The 24,573-nt window shown below is 35.3% G+C and overlaps 1 protein-coding gene across 1 annotated transcript; it reads left to right on the top strand.

The window, feature by feature from the left end:
• On the top strand, positions 1 to 24,519 carry LOC145772811 (protocadherin gamma-C4-like). Its single transcript, XM_082584696.1, has 18 exons — positions 1 to 244; positions 9,769 to 9,925; positions 10,759 to 10,985; positions 12,058 to 12,238; positions 12,648 to 12,761; positions 13,057 to 13,193; positions 13,807 to 14,018; positions 14,418 to 14,563; positions 15,000 to 15,303; positions 15,968 to 16,145; positions 17,083 to 17,223; positions 17,907 to 18,083; positions 18,502 to 18,678; positions 19,134 to 19,361; positions 20,397 to 20,569; positions 20,964 to 21,160; positions 21,770 to 21,928; positions 22,323 to 24,519. The coding sequence occupies exons 2-18, from the start codon at positions 9,796 to 9,798 to the stop codon at positions 23,087 to 23,089; spliced, it is 3,648 nt and encodes a 1,215-aa protein (XP_082440822.1). The 5' UTR covers positions 1 to 244; positions 9,769 to 9,795; the 3' UTR covers positions 23,090 to 24,519.
• The last annotated feature ends 54 nt before the right edge of the window (positions 24,520 to 24,573 follow it).

Raw genomic sequence — 24,573 nt, 5'->3', positions numbered from 1 at the left:
CTTAATATTTATACAGTAATCTAAATTAAATTCGGCACACCATCAAATTCTGTTGAACAGCTTATGTGATTGTTCAGTTATGTTTTAATAATTTGACGCAACAAAGCGTCATACGTTGAAGCAATTAAATCAACCCTTGAGTTTAAGAAGACCTTTGTTGTTGATAAGGAATTGGACGAAAATCAAGATCAACTCAAAGAAAGCCAACTCGTCCATCAGCTTATTGTTTTGGCTATTGCTCAAGGTGACATGAATTATTTGTTGACGTCAATATATTGCTGTATAAACGATAAATCTACAAAAAAATTCCATTTTGATTGCAATAGTTCAATACCAATTTTTCTAAAATTTTACAATAACTTTTCCTTTTCCAGCTTTTATTTTTTCTGTTTTTGTTATCGTTGTATAAATGTCATTACAAAGGTGTTTCACTTAAAAACAAAAATGCACTTTGATTGCGTGATTGCTGTCAAAATAATTTTGGGAATTATTTCATCGTTTCGCCAAATTATCAAATCGTTCAATTTTGCAGTAAACTACCTCCCAATTATTCATGAACGCTTCGCAACAAAAACACTCATAAATATCTGACAAATACCAAAATAGACCATTTGAACGTTAGCGTAGCGTCTGAAACGGATGAATCAACGCAAACAAAAACTCATTTTGACAAGAACGTAAACCACAAATCAAGTATAATGATAAGCAATTTACACATAAGCACATGAAACTTCTTAGCAACAATTGATGAAATTGTTGTAATGTTTAAGTTTTCAACACTAGTTGGATTTTATTCAATATGGTACGCAAAGCATTTTTTCGTACTGCAAAAAGGCAATTGCAGTGATGAAAAGTGCCGCTTGTTATCTGGCACACTGCTGTCAGCTTTGATAAAATTCACTATCTATGATTTTCCCGGTCACACCACTCACAGCACTCGCTCTCTTCTAACAAAGTATCAATGTGGAATTAATGGGAAAGTATTTCGTATTTGATAAAACTACCATTCAACGTTTTATAGGTAGAGAAAACTTTTTCTCGAACCGTAGAAAATTTCATGATCAGATCACCGCTTCAATGCGTGATGGAAAGCTACAAGTAAATCTGCATCAGGCATTGCAGAGTGCAAAAACAGTGTTGCAGAACGTTTTTTCTGCCTATAAAATGTTGAATGGTAGTTTTACAAAATATTTCTGGAAACTTCCTTGGTTTCGTATTATTTTGTATTTGTTCAAAAACTGTTCTCATAGAAATGCACTTTGAAAATTATCCTTTTTGGCAAACACGTTTAGATTGCAGGCCTCGAAATTCGTTTTTGTTGACGGCGGACAAACGTGTCCGGTCTGAGCAGCTATCTCGGCGGACAAATTAAGTCTCACGGCGGACACACGAGTTTTAGCGTCGATCGTCATGCTTAATCAGTTTGTCTTGATAATTCTTCGCCATTTGAGAAGACCAACGACGTGCGTTTGAAGAGTCAAAGCGCCGCGTAGCTGCTTAATACGCCGCATATCTGATTAACTTCTACCGAACGAGGTTGTGTAGCTTCTTCCGTCACAATGCTCTGGGCACGAATCGGAAAACTTCTACACTAACGCTACTATTTTCTACTGTGCAAAGTTTCACTAGGATTTTTTTCTTTAGGTTTATTTTTGCGTATTATGTGAGCGAAAGTGAATTTTCGCTGGGCCTTTTTTTTCTTACTGTAATACCAAAACTTAACAAATTTTGCTGCATCTTGCTGTAATAGCCTACTCGTATAATCTAATTTTGTAACCAACCTTGCCGTATCAATATTACTCAAAGATCAAAGCCAGACCTTGTGACGTAAGACTTAAACTAAGTTGCGCGTGATTGCTGTAGAAAAACCGTACCCCTATCGATTCTTAGCGAAGAATTCACCTTTGTTACACTCATTCGATGTCATTAATTGTTGAAGCAACGTAACAAACGAAAGTTTTCCTACTTGAATGGAATCTAAGGGATACAGTATTTTCATTTTCTAGATGCGCGCTAAAATGCGCGGGAAATTATATTCTCGCAACAATTGTTTGTGCTATGCAATGACGATTTGTATCGCTAGTGTCTGCGTTATTTCTCGGCGGACAAATATGACCGATCTAGATGGTACTTCCCGCGGACATCACATGCTGTGACGGCGGACATGACCGCCGTGTCCGCCGTGAATTTCGAGGCCTGGATTGTTTTATCATCTCTATGCGTTCTAAGGATCAAACATTTCCTCAATTGCACGTTATCTGACTTGTGACTCATGTGTGACTTATTTTTTAACAGTGAAAAGGTGTAATGCTACTACTGTAGTAAAATATGCAGAAATGAACTTAAATGCAGTTTTTTAATTGAAATAACAAAACAGAACAAGTTATTTTAAATGCCAAACTTGTTCATCATTGCAATGCACATCAGCAGTAAAACCCTGCTTGTGTGGTAAAAGGCTACTTTCACATCGACATTTGCTTGGAATCAGAATCACGTGACGAAAATTCGCCTCAAAATCTTCAACTCATAAAAACTTTACATTGGTTTATTATCACTTCTTGGGATGGAGTATGCTTGCGTCCTAAACTACACAGGCTACAGTTTTACGTTGTGACTGCCAGTGCTTGTATCCTAGCCTGCAATCGGTCATCTCAATATTCATTGCACGTCTGCAGACGTTAAATCGATGTAAAAAAGCCGATTTACTGACAGATGTTTTTACTTTTAATTAATTTCCAGTACGCGTGTCCCGATGTTATTAATCAACATTGACATCAAGTTCTCAGATTTGTTTTATTACTTTCTTCCTTCAATTTTTTTTTCAAGACGAGCTTCTTTCACATCAGGTGAAAAAAAACTTCAGTGATGGTTTACGAAAGAGAAACCACGCCTTGATGCTTCTCATTACCTTTGTGAATGTGATTTGCTAAATGAGATTGAGTTGCAGCATGCGTGAGTAATCGCCGATCAACAAAAGTGAGAAGTTTCAATAAGCTTTTTGAAGTAGGTAATCTGACTCAAAGTTTTTTTTTTTTTTTCATCAATACTCAGCAACAAGATGGGACCGGGTTATCTCTGGTTATGGTGGTTTTAAGAAAATTAAAAAAATACCTTGTCAGAAACTTTCTGCCAATGAGTTGCATTTCAATTGTGTTTTCGCTTAATATCCAACTGCGTTACCATCTTGTAAACTTTTTGACTCGTCAAGTAGTTTTGAGAGTCCTCTTGAAGGCTCAATTCCGATGACAAATTTTGATACGTCTGTTCAACATTTTTATACCAAAGTTCAATCCGCGAAAGGACTTTGAAAACACAACCGTTATCTTGAGGTTTTCTGTGAAACAAAACATCAACTGCTTTGTAGTCCACGTGGTTTGCGAAATACTGTAGAGGATTGAAAATGAAAATTAGCTTGCACCTAAAATACGTCTGGAAGCAACTGTTGTTGTGTTTTGATGGGATGTACAGTAGAGTTAAAATTTACATGAGTTGTTGTCAACAATAACAACTATATCAAGCATCAATTCGATATTAGGCTATTGGTATCATTATTAGGGCGCTGTTAAAACTTATGCAAAAAGTGTGATTTATCAAACAAACGAAAAAGTTGCACAGTGTTTTGACACAGAAAAACAAATTTGAACGTGTGCTACAATTTAAGAGCTTTGAAATTCTTACATTTTTATTGTTTCTGTCGTATCCAGGTTTAGATTAAGTATAGAGCCTACACGAAAGCAAGGAAGCTTTAATAATGTTAATACGCTAAGACAAAACAGAGTTGCACTTCGCCGGTTTTGAACAGACGCCCTTTCGAAAGCCATGTACGCTTTCATCCTTGCTATTCAATTTCCTATTGCTACCAACGCTTTGTTCTCAACATTTGGTTCGTTTTCTTTTGTTTTTTGTTCTTAGCAGACTAGTGTGAGTTAATGCCAGATCTAATCTAAATTGTCTAACAGCCGTTTTATCCTGGGAACAGCCGAAGCCATTCATTCGATCAAATTGCTTGATTTGCCACATCCGTATTCACCATCCAGACGCCATTGTCTAATCATGCGTGACATTTACTTTTGCTCTATAAAGTAAAAACAAAAGGAATTTTAGCATGATTGATTAAGCTGAAGCTTTCCTCCTTTTTTGTGAGATTTCGAACGGTTCTGTGGAAAGGTATGAGAGCACATTTTAAGAGCCAAGCACAACAAACAAAGAATAGCGTTATTTATTACAATAGTCACTTTACTTGCAATGAATGTATTTACTTAGATCACATCACAAAATGTTCAATTTTGTAGTTTCAGATCAATTAGAGATTGAAGTCGTATGAATTATCTTATTTTTGTAAAACAAACATAAAATTATTAAAACTTAGCGTTTAATCGTAAGTAGCTTTAGTTATTTTGCATTCTTTGTGGTTTGGCATTGCCTGTTGCGTCTAGTGTTAAATTAATTGATAAGCACACCAACACCTTGAATTTACACCTTTACCAATAGTGGCCAAATCAGTGTGTAAGGCACAAAAGGTTTAAGCAGCGGTTATTGTCACAATTTCATTCTTGCAAACTCTTCTTCTTTGCAACTCACACCTCCGATACATTCTATTCCAGTTAGCAAATCAATCATTTTTTATTAATCTAACGTCTGCAGACGTTGAACGCATGTAAAAATGGTTGTTTTTTTTGTAGAGACGTATGAGGTTTACGTGATGAATCCCCAAAACTGACAAAAAAAACAAGGTTCCCTTCTTTTTCTCTGAACTTTTAAGAGATAACCTTTTGCCTGCGGTATTCATAGCACGAGATTGTTAATTCACGCTTGCAGATTTACATTGAACTTCATCGCGGTTTTTTTTGCATTAATTCAACGTTTAATGACGATGAACAGACCCAGTACTGAACTACCACAAACTTTGCACGAATCTCTACGAAAAGATTTTACTTTTCGACCAATTTAACAGCAATTACCAAAGCTCGCCAGTAATCCGATAACTCAACTTCGTGGTTCATCTAAAAACCTGTCAATGAGGCAGTTGCATGAGGCAAAAAAAACATTAAATAGGTTTTAGTTTCATGTTTTTATTTCCATTGTTTGCATTGATTCAACGCTTAAAAGTTGTAAAATTCAGTGCAGAATATAAAACTTATGCCACTTTACAGTGAAAACATTTAAGACACATTAGTGAAGAGGAGAAAGGATTTTTTCCACAAAAAATGTAACAGTTGATTACATGAGATCAGTAAAGATTGAACTTTTGGAGCCATGTACGCTTTGCAGCCTTATCTCCATTCTGCACACTATTGCTGCAAGAAAAAAACAAGCCAGCTTTTTTGAACTGATTTTTCTAATTTTTAAAGTTGAAATACAGCAGTCAGCAGATCCACAATCAAAATAGAAAAATGTCAATTTTTTCTTGGTGGGTAATACTCGATTGGTCTTTCATATGCGAAGGTGTTTTTATTTTCTTAAACTGATAGCAAATGACTTCACATTTACTAGAGATCGCAATTTTACACTGGTTGATCTCAATGGTACACTGGCAATCCTGGCCCATCAACCTTTTAAGTCATTTCACAATTATCCTAATTGATCTTTTAAGTGAAAGGACTCCAAGCGTGAGAGAATGACCCATATAATTTTTGAAACGATTTACTCAGCAGGGGGTTTTGGTTTTCTGTGTTTGATAGTAGATTTTATTTCGTGCCCGGTTGCACTAGTATGCGTCGATCAGTCACTTTAAAATGTTGATTCAATGCAAAAAATAGTGTACTATTTGAAAAGAAATTAAGGAGAGAAAATAATAAATCACACCATCACACCAACTTCAAAGATTTCTGTTGGTTTTTTTCCAATTTGATAAAGTTTTACTTTCCATTTTTGACATTATGCTTAGTATAAAGATGTGAAGGCCGAGGATTATTATTTTTAAAAAAAATTTAAGACGTTCATTTTAACAGATGTTCGTTATCCCTGAATTAACGCCATTGAAAACGAAGTAAAGCGTAAACACAAATCGGCTTTGCTTTGCCAGTCTGTATTTCGCTGTTAAAAATACTCTTTATTGCTTGAGAAAAACAAAAGCGCTTATGAACTTACGTAATAAAAACATTGCTGGTGACAGAATGTAAGTAACGTGACTATCAAAGCACAACATATTGCACTTGTTTGGTTGCATAGGAATACAAGGTAATGCTTATCATGAAGTTGGAAAGAGTGTTCTGCTACAAGACCACTTGACTGCGTACCAAAGGAACTACTGTGATATTTTAAATCAATTGATCGCGAAGCAGAAATAAATGGAAATTAAATATTTTAAGCTGGTAAAGTGATTGATAAGTCTTGTTGATGATCAACGTATTGTGATACATACACATGCTGTATCATTATCACTGGAAAGTTGGGTCTTTTAACATTGTATTTACGTATAAAGTGCATCAATTGGCCTGAGAGCGATGAATTCATTTCCAGCTGTTTTTCTGCAACACTAAAGATTGATTTTTCTAAAATCTATGTTGTGCCAAATTATGTCTAATGTTTTGCATTATGCATGCCCGGATTGAAAGCAAATCACTGTATATCCATCGGTTTTGCTGCAAGTCGAAAGGGAGTCACAATCCTGAGCCAAACAACCAAACAGCAAATCAACCTTTTTGTAATGATTGAACATACAGAGGCCGAACCGATGTAAAAATAATTGATTTGCTGTCCGGGAACATCAATCGTTTTATTTGAGATACACCCACAATTTACTCAAAGTGCAGGCTTAATTTACACAAAAAACAAAACAAAAACAAAAAGACAGCAACCAAGTACAATTATTCTGTGAATCTCTCTTACGCACTATTCATCAACTTAATTGTGGTTGATTATTTTGCACGACTTATTGCTTAATGAAGCGTGAAAGTCAGATGTTTGTGTTAACTGGAGCGTTTTAGTTTGACCAGTTGATTTTGTTCTTCGGTTGCCGATTTTTTTCCAGGGTATCATTTTGCATATTTTATGTTTTGAAAAGCATTTGTAGACAGTAGTTTTTACATAATATTTAATGTATAAATAACCTTTTAATCTCAAATGTGTTTTTCGTCTACCTGATCATGGCACGGGTTTACGTCATTACACAACGGCTAGGGCTTTTTTGTATTTTGTATTATATTGTCGATATCACTGCATTACTACACAACTTATTCTCATTGAGTTGTGCAAGAAAGAACACACCCGGTACCGTTGTTTCATTGTTTAGTTTTACCTGCCTTGGGGTCGAATCCAGACCAACTGACCCAGCCAAAAGGAAATAACCACTGTCACTGAGCTGGTTTTTGTCTGTCTTGGGCACTTTAAATTTGTTTAAATTCTGATATAAACACCGTTGAAAAACACACAGCTATCATCAGCAGGCGTGTTATCTATCAGTTTTATGCTTTTAAATAGTCAACGAAAACTTGAATAAATTCATGAATCACCATGGCGGCCTTTTCTTTCTTCACAAACTTGAAAGTGTGGTCGTTGTATTGCGTCCTTGATGATTGTGGTCATTTTTTTTTTTTATTATGTTGTGGTTGGTAGTTGCACTGTTGTTAATGTTATTGCGACTGTGACAATATTTCTGCTTATTATTTGATTTAATTTTAGCACAAGCTATGTCGATTTTCACCTCTTTCCTACCTCTTCTTGAGTTCTCCGTATATTGTTTAATTGTTTATATTGTTTTAAAAACAAAATTCACTCATGTTAAAACAAACCAGTAAAAAAAGCTGTCAGGTGTTATTCCACTTTCAACTGCGTTCAAAAAGATGCACAGTAACATTTTCGTTGACCTCTGTTCAATCTCATACAGTACATTTCCCTAGGTATCGATTTTAATGTGAAATATCATCTCCAATCAAACTGGAAACAAATAACATGAATCGCAGTGATGGAGAATGTTGACACCTGTAGGGCGCGTTATTTACTTCCAGCCTCGCTGAAGATGAACTTTTGAGTCAAAATCAATATCTGCTTTAAAAACATGATTGAACTGACACAAGAGAGTGCAATTTATTATGGTTTGCATTTGCAAGACATGTTTCATCGAGTATTGCTGCGGCTTTGACACCTGCGAACGATGCCTTCGTTTTCCTCTTTTTTCTTTTTTTTGAAAAGGAATTGATTGAGTTTGATGAAACAAAATCATTTTTTGGTTGAGGTTAATGTTGTTTTACCGTTTGATAGCTGAAGTTCAAACACGATGGCACGCGATCACAATCTTGTAGGATACCTTCGGCCATTGTGACAACTGATGGTTAATCTGGCGATTTTCGATTAGATCGATTAGATTTTCGATTTTCAACATGCCAAACCTGCAAAAATTCAAGATATGACATTGTTTTGAAAGGATGTTACGTTTTCTGATGCTACTTTACTACAAAAACTTCATCTTTTTATTTTGATCTGGTTCATTTGAGTTACTTAGTTACAGCATAGCTGTCGCATGCTAGACATGACCAGCGTTGCCATAGTTGAAGATTATGTTATGCAAAGCCTTGATCATCGATTTTTGTGTTGATTCGATGTCTTGTGACAACCAGTGTCATCTAACAAATGCTTAAACATTTTAAATCTTTGTAGGTGGCATTTGGCTGTTTATTTATTTTTACAAGTAAAGCGACGTCTTTGTCTTTCCAAACGTGCAAAATTATTTAAATATATATTTTTAAAACTACAATGAACATAAGTAGAAGTGCGGTGTTTCCAATTTGTTTTTATCTTTTTGCTATGGCCGCTAACATTTCCACAACAATTGAATCTTTTGACACGATTTATACATTTTGTTAGAATGGATTTCATAGTACTACTGTAATAGCAACTTCATGTTCTTCATACACTAAGAATCATGAACTTTATCTGTTTTTGTAAGTGATGCTGATAGTATGCTGCATAAACCAATACATCGATATACTGTATCACATGTACCTACATTAGCGTGAATGTAATCTTAATGGCGCCATTATGCAAAGAATAGATTTAACATTTCAATTGAGCAATTAAACTTTTACATAACTGTTTTCTTTTTAAAACGTTTCTTTGGGAATGCATTAAATAGTATCTTCTCTCGAATATAGCTCATTAATCTCCTGCATAATTTAAAAGTATATTTAATTATTTTTGGTTCTCGTCCCATCGGTTACCTTTGTCGTTCTGAAGAAGTGCCGGTGTAAGGTGAAACATCAGACTTCATTTTTGCTCTCTATCACCGACTTCAATTTTGTATCAGTCAGTTTGGTTTTGTGGCTGTGTTTGCTGCAGACATGCATCTTGTTACCTAAGCATCTATTGATGAACATTTTAAACAAAGTTTTGCCACTTTTGTCTTTTCATTAATGCGCTGGTAATATTGCTTCTTGTAGCAAGAAAAAGTTTCTCTTTTGTCCCAGAAAATGTAAAACAATATAGCATGAACAGCTTCAACCGATTAAAATACTTAGCCAAGGCCACGTAAAAAGAATGCTTAATTTCAAACCGGTTAAAAAAATTAACCGAACCTTTCTATGCAGTAGTAATGCAAATCCCAATGGTTGACGCTGTCTACGAACAATTTTGTCGATTGTGTTTATGTTGAAGGTTTAATGAATTTTTTTTTTTTATGAACATGTTTTTGTTTTGTTTTTGATTTTTTGATTATTAAAAACAAAGCAAATCTTCCCACGTAAACACAATCATGATGGCGTAACAAAAATTCGATAAAAAACGTGTTAGTAAGCTGATTTAAACGTAAAACAGTCTTTGTATGCGCTGCAGGTGTTGGGAGTTGTAAGCTGAAGGAAGATGTCAATAGCTCGGCCATTGTATGTTTTTGTGCGGCATTGTATGTGGATTGTTTTGGTTCTTCGTTTGTGCTGTTGCTCTCCTCCAAAAAAACAACTTGCAATTCCATTCCTAGAAGAGCAGTCGATAGGTCAGTAGATCAAAAGCTTTATATCACTAACGTTTTTTTTTTATATGACATTGACTGCATAAATAGAATACTACAGTATATAAAATATTTACTGAATTAATACTGTATCAACTGCCTTGTTTATATCTGTTAAATTAGTTTAACTAAGACTAGGCCAACAATCAGTATGTATTGCAGAAAAACTGAACTGGCTAAGTCATGCGCTACGTAAGATTTCATGTTATATGGCCCAACAATCGTCAGGCGCAACACTTATTCAAATGGGATAAGTGTTCAGTAAGAAATCTATTTGAAGAAGTGTTGCGCCTGATGATTGTTGACCCATCTAATATGAAATCTTAAGCAGCGCATGACTTAGCCAGTTTAGTTTTTCCGTAATTGTATTAGCTCTGCTAGCTGTATTGAGCACTTTGTTTACAATATTGCTACAATTCATCTTTGAAATATAGCCTACTGTGTAGTAACTTATGTAGCCTATGTTGTTTTGACCTTTTCAAAACAATTAAGAAAATAAATTTTCATTTATCTTTGAAAATTTATTCCGAAAATTAGTTAGCTGTGTTTACATATTCAGTGCAACATACAAAGATGTAATTTAATTTTACTGTAGAAACAATTAGTTTGAAATGGCGTTTGGTAGCTGCATTGAGTGTAAAACTGCTGTGCTTTTTTAATTGAAGTTTGCATCATCTGTATCATTATAATAACGAGGATAGCCTACGTTTTTCAAACGGGTTATTTCCTTCATATATTGCTTTAAAATAAAAGGCTGCATTTATTTGTTACCGTAACTTTGGTAATTGGTATTAAACTTCTTTCATTTACATTTTCAGGTTCAGAAGTTCACGATTTACAAGAAAATCTTTCAGAGGGAAGGATTCCAGGCGTCCATTTCAAAATGTTGAAGCAATATATGACAGTGGGAACTGATATCGTTAACAACAGAGAACGTTGGGTTTCTTTAGATGAAAGAAGTGGAATTATTTCAGTGAGGCGTCCCGTGGATAGAGAACGCGATTGTAAGGGTGACGATACCCTGCCCTGCGTTATTCATGTCAAGGTAGATTAAATTTTCCACTTAGTGTCCCACATAAAAACTGTTACCCTTTTCAAATTTTAAAAACTTCTTTTGATGTTAAAACCACGCGCATTGACAGTATTTATTACCGTTTTTGTAAATTTTATCTGTAAATCTTTTTTTGTTTTTTAATGATGAAGATTGCTGTCACAACAAAACAAAAGTGGCTCGGACAAACAATTAGGTTAGATTCATTTAGATAGAGTGCAATTGCATTCTCATGGCAACAATTCGTTGATTACTCTTCAGATTGTTTGTGAGTAGTCACTAATTAACAATAATCTGCAGTGCTTATTACAAATTAGTACATAAGCAAATACGAAAGCGCTAGTGGTAGCTCAAATAACTAATTTAATGGTAACTCAATAAACCTAATTTAATCTTGCCAGTCATTGTAATGTATAGGCAACTGAAATAAATGCAACTAACTTCTACAATAATCGCTTTGGGTGCTTTTTGGAATTAGTCACATTCACCTTGCACATAGGCTGCTTGGTAAGAACAAAATTTATTCACTTCCTATGATCTTGAACTTAATAAAGTGAAATAACGACAACCTACTACTTTAACAAAGCTCGGAAAAATCGTAAAACTGTACTACGTAGGGATATATAAGATCAAAAACTAAAATGGCTAAGTTATACGGTGCCTCAGGTTTCATGCTTGGTGCAATCGTTAGACGCAACACTTATTCAAATAGAATATTTGACTTTCTATTTGAATAAGCACTTTGTTTTGCATTTGCTACAGTTTACTCTTGGAATAAGATCAGTTCAACACACACATAAAGTAACAGCAGCGAATACAAAACATCATGAAAAGTGAAACAGACCTCGTGCGCACTGCGCAGTCAATATGGCTTCGTAGAATTTTATGCTTTGAGAAGGACCCGTCGTGAAACAATTCCACTAAGATTAATTTCGATTTGTAGGCGGGTAAAACTTAGAGGTACGAATGACTTCAACATTGTTATTTCTTGTTTCTTTATTTCGTTGAGTTGTATTGATCGACAAAATCCGCTTTCATTCTTTTACATAATTAACTATGTTTCCAGATTGTCCGCAAGCCTCAGAGAGCATTGCAATTAATTGACATTAACCTTAATGTCATCGACATCAACGACCATTCTCCAGAGTTTCCAATTTCTCCTTTTCAAAACATCAATGTCTCCGAATCTGTACCCTTAACAACTCGAATAAATATTGACCGTTTCCTTGCAACTGATGCTGACACAGGTAATAGAGTTATATCATTTTTTCCCTATAGGTTAACCGCTGTTTTGGCTGCAATTTGTTTTCAGTTGTAACTTGTAAGCCTACGTAGGCTATAAGTTCGACCATCAAGAAGCTTTCAATGCAACACATCAGTTCATTTTCATTAAATAAATAAAATGTCTTTAAGGAATATCGGTAGTTCAATTGACTGTGCAAGCTTTTGCGATCCATAAATTCGATATGAGAGTTGCTAACGAGTGTCAGCTTCGGCTGCTTTACGTGTTCAGAATGCTGGTTCCATACAATCACCAGTGAAAGGCAAAACTGACGTTTTCTGTTGGTATAATTTCTTTACGCTTTGTAAGCTTTTTGAGTAAGCAGATGCAATACTGTTGTTACAACTAACTTTCAATGCTTTTCTGTTTTTTAGGTCCCAATGCAATCATTTACTACACTTTATCGAGAAGTGATTTTTTTAGTATTCACACTTTCGAAGACGCTACTGGGGCTCCTCATATGGAATTGGTTGTTACTGACAAGTTAGGTAAGAAGTCAGGCAATACAAAGCAAAGAAGATTTTTATTTTTTGCAGTTGTTGCAATGTTTGAGACAATTATTGTACGGTAAGCTACTGTGGCTTTAAATTAACATAGATTATTACTTTGTTTAGCTATTTAGGCAATGTTAATCACGGACTTAGTTGTTGGTTTTGTCGACTTCGCTTTGATAAATTAAAATGTCTTTGTGGTCGTTTGAGCATGCTAAACAGAATTTTTAGTAACAACATACTGATTTTCCAAATGCGATATGAGTGATGAATGAATTGCAATTCATTGTAGATTATGAGACTTCCACGAACTATGATTTGACGTTAACTGCTACTGACCGTGGAACACCTCAGCAGAAGTCGAATAGCGTTACACTTCGAGTTGCTGTTATGGATGCTAATGATAACCATCCTGTGTTTGACGAGCAGGTAAATGATTTTCGATGTAAACTTTGCAAAACAAGGCCTTGACAACTGATCATTATTTTGATAATAATTTTAGGTATCATAGAATAGGGGATTTAATTAAAATAAATTTCTACAGAATTTTATATACGTTTGCTGCAAAGTAAATTACTTTCAAAGATTTAAACCCTTGCATTTATATTTTCGATTGTCGATTCAAATATCGAGTTCGGTATTTTTCTCAGTTACAAATGGTTAAATTATTTACAGTAGGCCTATTGAGAAAACTAAAACAGTAGAAATATGTTAAAAACGTTTGAAACGTTGACGTTGACTACTGTTGACTGCAAAACGTTGACTGCAAAACGAGACGTTGACTACTGGACAATTATTTTGATAATAAATTTAGGTATCGTAGAATAGGGATTCAATTCAAACAAATTTCTACAGAACTTTATATACGTTTGCTGCACAGTCAATTACTTTCAAAGATTTAAACCCTTGCATTTATATTTTCGATTCAAATACCGAATTCGGTTTTTCTCGCAGTTACAAATGTTTAAATTATTTACAGTAGGCCTATTGGGAAAAATAAAACAGTAAAAATATGTTAATATCGTTTAATGTATTTTGGAAGATCTACAATCTTGAGCTTAAAGAGAATCTTGGATCATCATCAATTATAGCGATTGTACATGCTGAGGATAGAGACAGCGGAGACTTTGGAACAGTTCGATACTTCGTATCAGAATCTGGCAACACTGCTCTTGCTCGCAATTTGGTGGGGGTTGATTCTGTAACAGGAGAAGTGTCCTTGAGGAATTCCCTTGATAGGGAAAAGCACAATAAGTGAGTAAACAACAATTTTTTGTTGTTGTTGATATGTACCAAACATGACCAACTAGTAGCGTTGGCAGGGGGGTCCAGGGGTACTTTTAGATTCCGGCCGGGATGATGTTAGGGGACCGTAACGTGTTCAAAGGGGCCGGAAACTTGAAGAAAGCACCGCGTATTCTTTGGATAAAATGTGTTTTTCTTGATTTGGAGCCCCGACATATTATTGGTACAGGGCCCAAATTATCCTCTCAACGGCTCTGTGAGCAAATACTACGTCTATATAATTGGTAAAGAAAATGTGCTTTAAAAATTTTTCTTGTGTGGATGAGTGTTGTTCAATTTTTGTCAGATAGGCCAAGCAACACAAACGAAAATAAAAACAAATGAAATTAATGATGTTTTTATTTTCAGTATCCGCATTGCCATTGAGGCGAGAGATCTAGCTGGTTCTGAAAGCAAAGTAGGTAAAACAATACTTGACATTCAAATTGATGATGAAAACGATAATGCTCCGCTAATTCAGATCGGAATCATTGTAGACTCCAACGAGAACACTGGTAAGAAATATATCGTTTTTATTTTTATACAGTCGTTGTGTTCTTTCTCACTGAATCTACTTTGCTATAAGTAGGGATACCGTGTTTCATTGTCATTTCAACTGCAAAAGTATGGGCATGTTAAATGATTGACTCAACAAGAAAACTACAGAGACTTTCTCGCCTTGAAATACGTTTGTCTTAAGCTTTCAACGTTAGATTCTTTTCGAGCGTGATGCGAGCATTTTAATCACTTAGTTGACGCTTATCAAAAACATGCAACTGTTTATTAACAAACCTCTATGACTATATTTAAAGGTGGGCATTAAGTTTTACTTCTATGCCTTCTCGTTTACTTGATATAAAACTTCAATCACCGTTCATAAGCCTAGACACGAGAAAACCAAACACATTTTTCATATTTTGTAGATAACATTGTTTCATTTGCAAATTTCAGCTTTTCTTTCGGAAGCATCGAAAATTGGAACTTACGTTGCACAAGTGACAGCAGATGATGCAGATGTAAAGTTGAATGGACAAGTGGACTTGAGCATCAGCACTCAGCTATTTTCCTTTGGTCAAACCGATTGGATCAACAGTCAGGAAAAAGCTCTTTTGGAATCCTTGGATGTTGATAACGTCAATGATTATTTTGTCCTGGATGATGGAGGATTTATTGTCACAGGGAAGCAATTAGACCGTGAAACACATCCGGGATTTTTGGTTAACATTCTAGCATGCGATCAAGGCACTAGTCCGTTGTAAGTTATCACTTTACAACGTTAAGAATGATTGAAAAATATCATAAAAAGCTGCAAAAAATTTTGAATTACATTTTCATGTTTCCTTAAATAAAGTGATTACACTATTTGGATAATTTATCAAGTAAAACCTTGCTATCATGAGAACTGAAATCTAAATCCAATTAATAATGCATTAGGATTCATGTTAGGCTAATATAAAAAATCTTTTTAAAAATGCCAAAAAGTAAGAGAGTAAGCTACCAGAATTTTGCTGTAAAGTATGCTGGTGTTTTATCTGTTGGCATGAAAATAGTGTCTTTCAAATATATGCTAAATCGGACCTTTAAACTTTCTTATACCATATTTAATGAAGCTGCGTTAGATTGACATGAAATTAAAATATTCACTTTTCCAAGTAAAGGTTTTGGTTGTGGCTAAAACTTAAACACTTTGTTTTTATAAGACGTTGTGCCAGGAAAATACTGTATCTTCACTGTTACTGCTCAGCAATCTTTAAACGCTTAGTAACTTTCAGGCGATGTAGAGATGTGTAGCCCAGTGTTGTTGGCTGAGTAATGAGAGGGTTGAAATCAGTAGATTGTATTGAATTTACAAGAACGCTGCTCAACAAAAGCGCACATAAAAATTATACTAAAAAAACAAAACAATACGTTTCTCGTAGATGTTCTTCGAAGAATCTCACAATATTGTTATTGGATGAGAATGACCATAGTCCGAAGTTTCTCAGCAAAACTCAATCATTCACTTTATCTGAAGATACCGATCTTGGTCATTTGGTAACCACAGTCGAGGCAAAGGACAGAGATTCATTGTACCAGTTGCCGGATTCGCTCTTTCAAGTGAGTTTGCATCAGTGATGATGATTATCTGCCTGATCCGATACAGACAAAGTTAGCGATCATGGTCTTCCAACCTACTCTGCCATTTGACATTTGTATATAATTATTGTATCATTATATATTCAGTCGCCATCTTCGTTTGAAGCTGTTTGCGCATCAACATGGGTTATCTATTTCCATGAGTCAAGGCTTTGAACTAGCTCGCCCAGTGTTGCCAAATTGAGTTCGGTCCATGCCTGGATGTTGTCATGCCTTCGTCTTGGTGGTCTGCCTCGTTTTCTTTTTCCTTTGACTTTACCTTCCACGCAGTATTTACAAGAAAAATAGTGTACATTTAACTTGACAGATTTTTGTTTAAAACGGTAGATATGATTTAATTGGTCGTGAAAGCAAGGAAGCCACTCTTTGTGTCATCTTTGAGCAAGTTATCAAATGTCTTGTGGAAAACACAGTCATGTGCTTCTGGTGAAACAATCGTCCTTTTGAGCCGCCGTTTTCACTACTATCCCACACAGCAGACAATAACGAAAAATTTATTTCATTTTGCACTCACAATGCTTTTTGTGTCGTTTAAAATTTAAACAATCAACCTGCGGTAAAGTCAGCTTCAAGAACCAACCGGGTTTCACCAAAAGTATCTTTGCGGTTAAAATGTCATTATTTCTTATTCAAATCTATAAATTGCATTTAAAAAAATGCAATGCTTCGACAACCCAATTGTGTTAGGTACTGTAGTTAAAATAATTCAATAAACTAATATTTAGTTGTTGATATCAGTTAGCTACAGGATTGCCGATTAGACCTGTTGTGAAGAAAGAGTTTGGATCCAATAGTTTGCAACTTTTACGAAAACATGCTAAAAATCTGAACATTTTGTATCGTTGAACGCTTTTGAGTGCACTGTATTTATCATATCACTGTTTTGCTCATTCTGCAGAGTGCAGGTATAACGAGCTCTCACAATGGCCAGATTCTATACGAGTTGGACAATGGGTCTGGGTGTTTCAACATTGATGAGAAAACGGGGAACATTAGAGTTAGTGGAAGTTTGGATTATGAAAAGACCAAAACTTGGAAGGTGAATAACTTAATATGACTAATATGATTTTTTATATAATGTGTAGATATACTGTACTGTATTTCGACACAGTTGCTTTTTAAGACCTAATGCTGTGGAACATACGCCCATTGAAAGGATAATTATTATTTCTCGCTACTTTTCAGAGGCTCGGCTTACAGTCAAGTCACGTTTAAAAAGTTATTGATTTTTGAAAGTGGAAACTTCTAGTAAGCTTATCAAGTAAAAAGGAAATTTGTTGTTGTTGTCTCTAAACTAAACAAAGCCTCCGGAAGGTATACGAACGTATTACGTCACAATATTACTCCAAAGATTAGTCTTATGGTTTTTTTCTTAAACAATCCGACTTGACCTATTATCGAAAGCTTAGGTTACAGCAAATGAAAAATTTACGACTTCCGATACAACATGGTTTTGCCTTGTCTTAATTTTTATTTCATCTCAGGCGATGCCTTGGCTATATCACCATAAAAATATGCCTTTCTTAGTCTTAAAACACAATTACAAATAAAATAATTTTTTGTTTTTTAAAGGTATCAATCTCAATTTTGGGTTGACCCCAACTTTGAACACCACCGGCTTGTATGTACTATCGGTTATATAATTCATCAATATTATTATTTAATACTGTACCATTGAATGATCATGGTCAACCAGATAATTTTAAAAGCATTGTTTTTCAGCTTTATGTGGTTGCAAAAGACATGGGAGCACCAAGTCCAAGTAGGTCAGCAAATCTCACTCTTCGGATTCGTGTGACGGACGTAAATGATAATGTGCCTTTGTTTGCAAACCCAGCCATATCCAACCAAACGGTTCCAGCTACCATTCAAAGCGGAGAGACTATCACCAAAATAAAGGTAGATAATATGTGAAAAAACAATGGCTATCCGTCGTGCTTGAGAGTGATAGTCTTTCCATAAACGCTAATGGTGCGACCATAAATGAGCAACAGGTCCAATTTTAGCTTTGAGTGTTCCGTCTCATTTTCAACATTTGAGGTTACATGTAAGAGCAAGTTGCGGTGTACTTGGTCATTCTTTGTTTATTTCCTACAGCTTTTAAGATTCGTTCTTTCATAAACTGGCAGCATTTAGAAGCAATACCGTAGGCTACTGCACTTTGTGAGGTCGATGCTACAAATATTTTTCATCAACTTTTAAAAAAAAAATCTATTATTTGAGTACAATAGTTTGTTTTAAGAGCTCGTTGGTTACAATTAATTTATCATGTAATCAAGCGTGTGAGATTTACATTCTGTGAAAACTACTTTGACAGGCAATCGATTACGATGAAGACGGAAATTCTGATATTTTCTATTCAATTGTGGCGGAAGATGGAGTTAGACTGCCACCTCGCGTTTTTATTCTAGACCGATTTAATGGTAATCTTCAACTAAACATGAGCAATCCCGACCTAGACAAAAGCATTGGATCGCATTCTTTGGTCATAAAGGTAAATTTTTTCACTCTTAAACCGTAAAAATAATTGCCATGAGCAACAACGGTTTTTGTAAATTCGCTAAGTATTAACACTCTCCGCACCAAATATCAGCATTTGCATTTGCTTGAAACCGCAATATGTCGCAAATTTATCATTAAAACATAAAATCTCATTTTACTGTGACAAAAGTAATAACATTGTAGCCTACAACTGTAGGGTACAGCACGGTATCTTTTTAGCATCAGCGCACCGTTGTTTGCTCACTGCATTGAGCAAGTATTGTGTCGGGAAGGAGACGCATGATGCTAAATAGCTGAAAAATATTTTGTGTTATGTTTTGAAGCGGGCGACTGCTTATCAAAAGTAAAAATCTTAACCTAATGTTTTATTCTACGTTACGATAGAAGATGTAGAATCCACAATACTTTTCAATATCAAAAGAATTCATGTTTTTTTTTTATTTGCAGGCAGAAGACTCTGGAAAACCTCCTTTAGCAGGATATACTTCACTTGTGGTTGAAGTTTATGATGTGCCCCTAGCTTCTCTACCTAAATTTACCAAAACAGAAGACGACCTACCAAACGAAGCGAAAGGAAATTTCACAGTTATCTTAATTGTATCTCTTGCATCAGCCACCATCCTTTTGATCCTGGTCCTTGTTGGAGTCATTTTTAAATGCAAAAAAGAAAACAAGGTGTGACAAAAGTACATGATTAGTTTATTGTAGCTCCTCAACCGTTATCTTCATGTTCTTTACATGAACCTCTGGAGCCAAAATTCAGTGTCTTTGCCGCCTCAGATTGGCTAGTGTTTTCTGGATTGCAACAAAAGGCTACTAGAGAGCTGCCAGTCTTCAATCTCATCAGTTTTTGGTCTCATCAGTCTTTGGCCTCATCAGTCTTTGGCCTCATCAGTCTTTGGTCTCATCGGTGTTTGGTCTCATCAGTGTTTGGTCTCATGAGTCTTTGATCGGATTTTCTGCTCCATGTGGTTGACGGAAAATCAGAGTTATATTTAAGCAGGGATTCATACTATAGGGATCGCCAACTCGGTTGAATATCCGACAACCGGAGTGTAAAAGTGTTGCCAGATAGTTTTTATGTTTTAGAAAAAAATATTATTTTGGCATTTTTAAAGTAGTAGTTGCCCAAAACTTGCCCATAAATAAATATTTTAAAACTAATCTAAAGCAATTTTATTGTTCACTTATCAAACTATCATATTTTTGGCAAATTTACCCTCTCTTGTACATAAAACATATTAAGCCTACTTGAAAAATAATTACCGGCTTCAACGCTTAAAACATGAAGCTCTTTATTCCTGAGGTGTATTTTAATTTTCTTAATTTTTTTGTTCTTCACTGGTTTCTACTAATTTTTTTTACACCTGCAAGTTTTATTTAAGTTCGGTACATAAATTTAAAACATTCTTATTGCAAAGTTACACAATTACAAACTACTTTAATTCAATCTTGTGCAACTTTAAACTTCAGGTTAGTTTTAAAAGGACAAGCTTTGGGCGACCACTGCTCTTTAAAAATGCCAAAATAATATTTTGTTCTAAAAATATAAAACATATCTGGCAACACTTTTACACTCCGATTGTCGGATTTTCAGCAGAGTTGGCGATCCCTATACTATGAATCCCTGTATTTAAGGCATAAAACATTTGAAGAAATGTTCTCTTCAAATTTACTGTGATAAATTCATTGTCATTGTGTTCTGTTTAGGAAATCCGCACTTATAACTGCAGAAGCGCAGAATCGAAAAAAGCTTGGCGCCTTTCATCTGTTGACGAGCCAACTTCACAAAATGATGTTTCAATGATCTCTCGCAACCAGTCAATGATATCACGTGACCAGAAAGCAAACAGCGTTTCCTGCCTTAAAAATAGTGAATCCCAGTAAGAGCAAAATTATTTTATATATTTATTTCACCTCTTTCAGCCCATTTGATAAAGTCAGTCGTGCTGACTGACGAAACGTCGGTAATAAAAGCTAGGTATCATCCCTAACATCATGAGGTAACCTAGTAGCCTATAGTCACCAGAAGAACACAAGTTACTTTAATTATCAAACGCCTGGTGAACAGTTTCACTCTACATTTATTTTTTTAAACAGTGTTATTTTTCCATGTGAAATTTTTATACGTTCACCAGCGAAGTTTAGCAAAAGCGTTGTCATGGTAAATGCAACCTCAAGTCGATTAACAAACTAAGAACAAAATATGCCATTGAAGTTAATGATAATTTTCTAGAAGTTAGTGTTACACTTTCTCACAATCACTTATTTTTATAGGGGCACCAATGACTTGAAAAGCACTTCAGACAGCAATTCTAATTGGTCGTCTCAAAGAAGTTTGAGGAAAAAGATGACTAGTTTAAGCAAAGATTCCCGATTTCAGCATCCTCTGGTCACGCAGCTTGATGGTGACAGCGGGAGAGGAGACAGTGATCATGACGCAGGGACTGAAACTGAAAATTTTGAGGACAAAAGTAAGTTTTTTGCCGCTTAAAAATTCGTATCAGAGCTTTTGTATATGAAGTAAGATAACAAAGAAACTGTTAACTGGTTGGTTTGTTATAAGAGACGCAACTTACCATCAGCCACCATCTTTTTTCGGATCAAACTGTGCATCAAAGACTTGAGCTCCAATTTTGTGAAAGTTTGTTTTGAGTCGTTTTCTTTTTTTTTTGCTTTGCATCCGTTTGGTTGTCTATCTCATTTTTTCTTTTTTCAATTCAATAAATTTACTAAGCTTAGAGGTTCATTTTTAAAAGAAAAAAATTAAAATACTAAGTTAGTATAACTATTAACTGCAACATATATCATCGACGTATGAGTTTTGCTCGGGTGTGACAAGCTTCGCTTCGCATATCTCTTTCGTATCTTGAAGATATGGTACTGACGGGAGGAACCACGAGAAGGTGCTTGTTCTTCCCCCCCCCAAAAACATATATAATGCTACACAATTTAAAAGCAAAATAGTTTCAAAGAAACCGGCATGTACGGAAGAATTCACTTCATAGCTAGAACACGTTAAATTGGGTATATGTTGCAATATTTAAAATCATTGTTTAAAAACTTCGATTGTTTGTTTGTAGCCAAAACACACCCGCGCGAAACGGAGAGACAAAGTGCAATGGAGCCCCCTTTCCACTCCGTATCTGTTATAAACAATTCCAATAGCAACATGGGCCCGCATTGCACTCACCTCTGCAAGCAGTACGGTCATAGCGACACCTGCTGGATGCCATCTCCTGGTGAGAACTGAAATTGAAGAAATTCAATTATAGGCTGCAACAGATCGTAACTATGAAAGAAAAGTTCACAATGCATTTAACCTACAACTTCTTCGCTACAAATTTCTACTACAGCATTTCTTACGTAGCACGTCAATTGTTCCACATTTCTTGCTAACAAATTTATTCACAACGTGGAAATTATGAAATTTTACATCATTTGCCAACGCGTCTTACGATTGTAATGTTGCAGGTCTAAACTTACAATATATTTTGTTTTGTAGATTTCTTGTATTTTCTGACTTAGTTCAAACATAAAAATCTACCCCTGTGTGTCAATTAGTCTGCTGAACCGTACTTTAAAAAAGGTTGTTTGATTGCTTATAATGATTTTTATGCAATACTATGGTTTCAGAGCATCAAACACAAGACGACAATTACTATCCTGCTGGGTCACAACGTTCCATGGCCCCCTCATATACTCCGCACACTTTGGCCTACTCTGGAAGTCTACCAATGCGAGGATTGGAAACTATCTGTGAAACTCAACCTTTGCACTCTGTATTAAACGAAGATTATGACCTCGACCAGTCAAGGGATTACCCATCTTTTCACCCCGACTGCGTCACCTCTCCCGGCATGGTTTTGCTAAATTCAAGTGAAAATACCTATTACTCTGGGAATAACTCCCAAACACAAAACTCTTTCTGGAATAGTCGAACTTCTGATGCAAATAACATCTCCAACGCAGTAGTTTCGGTCACAGCCGTCCCCCAATGTCCTGGAGAGGGTTACTGCATGTACGCCGGCATGACTCCTTCTCAACGTGATTCCTACTCTCCATCCGATCGATTCCACGACGGTCTTCCCATCAACGACTCCCAAGTTTCAAATTTGTGTTATCAACCTGGGGTCTCTATTCCTGGCCATTCAACTTATGACAGCCACAGCACAAGGAACTCAACTTGTGGAAGCCCTGCTAGTTCTCTATCCGGTAATCGCCGATCGAATGCTTCTTTGCATGGAGAACTCCTTCAAAGACGATTTCTTGCTCATGCTCACAACACGTCACGCGCAGATGACGTCGGTGTGACGTCACCTCACGAATTACAGTATGGGGAAGTCACAATGCAAGAAACGCAGCAAATTTTAGACAATATAGATCAACTAATTGACAAATAAACTGATGCAAATTGATTTCAAAAGTCTTCAGACCAACGTTTTGTTTTCACCCATCAAATGGGTCATTTTGCACAAATTTAACGTCCCAAGACGTTGAATCAATGCAAAAAGGGACTGATTGGTCGGCTGGCTTAATTTGGCTTTTTTTTTTTCAACGTCTTGTATTTTATTCTTTTTGAAACTAAAAAGGAATGGAAATAACTTATACATTTTTAAGCCAATTCTTCAAAATGTTGTTAATTTGATCAACCGTCATCTATATTTATAGTAACTGTTAGTTTCGAATTGTGCAAAAATATGAAGTAAACGTGGAGATGTTTTTTTATTTGGAAAATTATTGTAGCTCCGTTGATATGTCATGATGAAAAAATAACCGGCTGCGTTTCTATTGATTGATTGATTGATTTTATTTCGTTGTAGGTAAATATAATACAATAAATACAGCAATAAAAAAGGAATTTCCAGCAACGGGGATCTGCGAAGAGACCATGGGTCTTCGAGTCAAGCAGATACCCCAGATTCTAATAGAAGTTCTAAAATTGCGATAAGAATAATTCAATAACGAAAATTGAGACAAGGTGTTAGAAGATGGTCACAGAGAAATATATTTAGTAATCTATCGGTAGCATAAAGGTAATACAAAATTAATCGTGCTAATATTTGGTATATTGGTTATTCGTACCATCATTGGTTATTCGTACCATCATTGAAGTTAAAATTATCCTCCGTTATATTCACTATTGCTTCAATGCTTTTTGGGTTTTAAAGTTTCAAACTTTTGATTTGAATATCAGAACTTAGTCTTAAGTCAGTTTCAACACTTCCAAACAATCTTTCTCATTTAGTAAAACAATAATACTTGAAAGTTTTTAAACTGTCTACAATATTTTCAAACACTAATAAACTATGCAGCGATTCAGCTGTTTGTGCGAAGTCTTTACTTAATGCGTTTGATCCAATACTAACTTGGTAGGCTATGTTTTTACATTTTAATAGATTTATTTTTTGAATAAACAATTCCATTTCTGACATCGAACCTTTGGTCACATCCAGCTTACAAGTAGTAGTATGGCTCTCCTCGATATACACTACTTATTTTTAAATACGTTTCTTAGACTTTTGAAGTTTTTTCATATTGTTAAAATTGAAGAGAATTGTAGGAGCAAAATGGTTGGAACGCCTGGTTAATCTCTTCATATGAACGTTTATAGCACTGAAGATGAAGACAGCATAGTTTTCGAAACGTTTGCTAAACATGAGTTCAGCATCTACATTTTGGGTTCTTTATTTTTTAAGGAGAATTAGTTTGTGAGTATTGATCTGGGTTGAAACGTTCACTGTTTTTCTTGTAGACAAAGTAATTTCTTCATAACTTTGTGGTGTATTTTTTATTGTATCTTTTTATAAATAAATCAACAAAAACTTGCTTACACGTTGAGCAGTTATTGCAATAGAGCTAAAAAAGTCTTGAATAGTCATACGTT

This window comes from Aplidium turbinatum, chromosome 1 (genome assembly GCF_918807975.1).
Source record: "Aplidium turbinatum chromosome 1, kaAplTurb1.1, whole genome shotgun sequence".
Lineage (NCBI taxonomy): Eukaryota > Metazoa > Chordata > Ascidiacea > Aplousobranchia > Polyclinidae > Aplidium > Aplidium turbinatum.
This window is presented reverse-complemented; position numbering and strand designations above follow the sequence as displayed.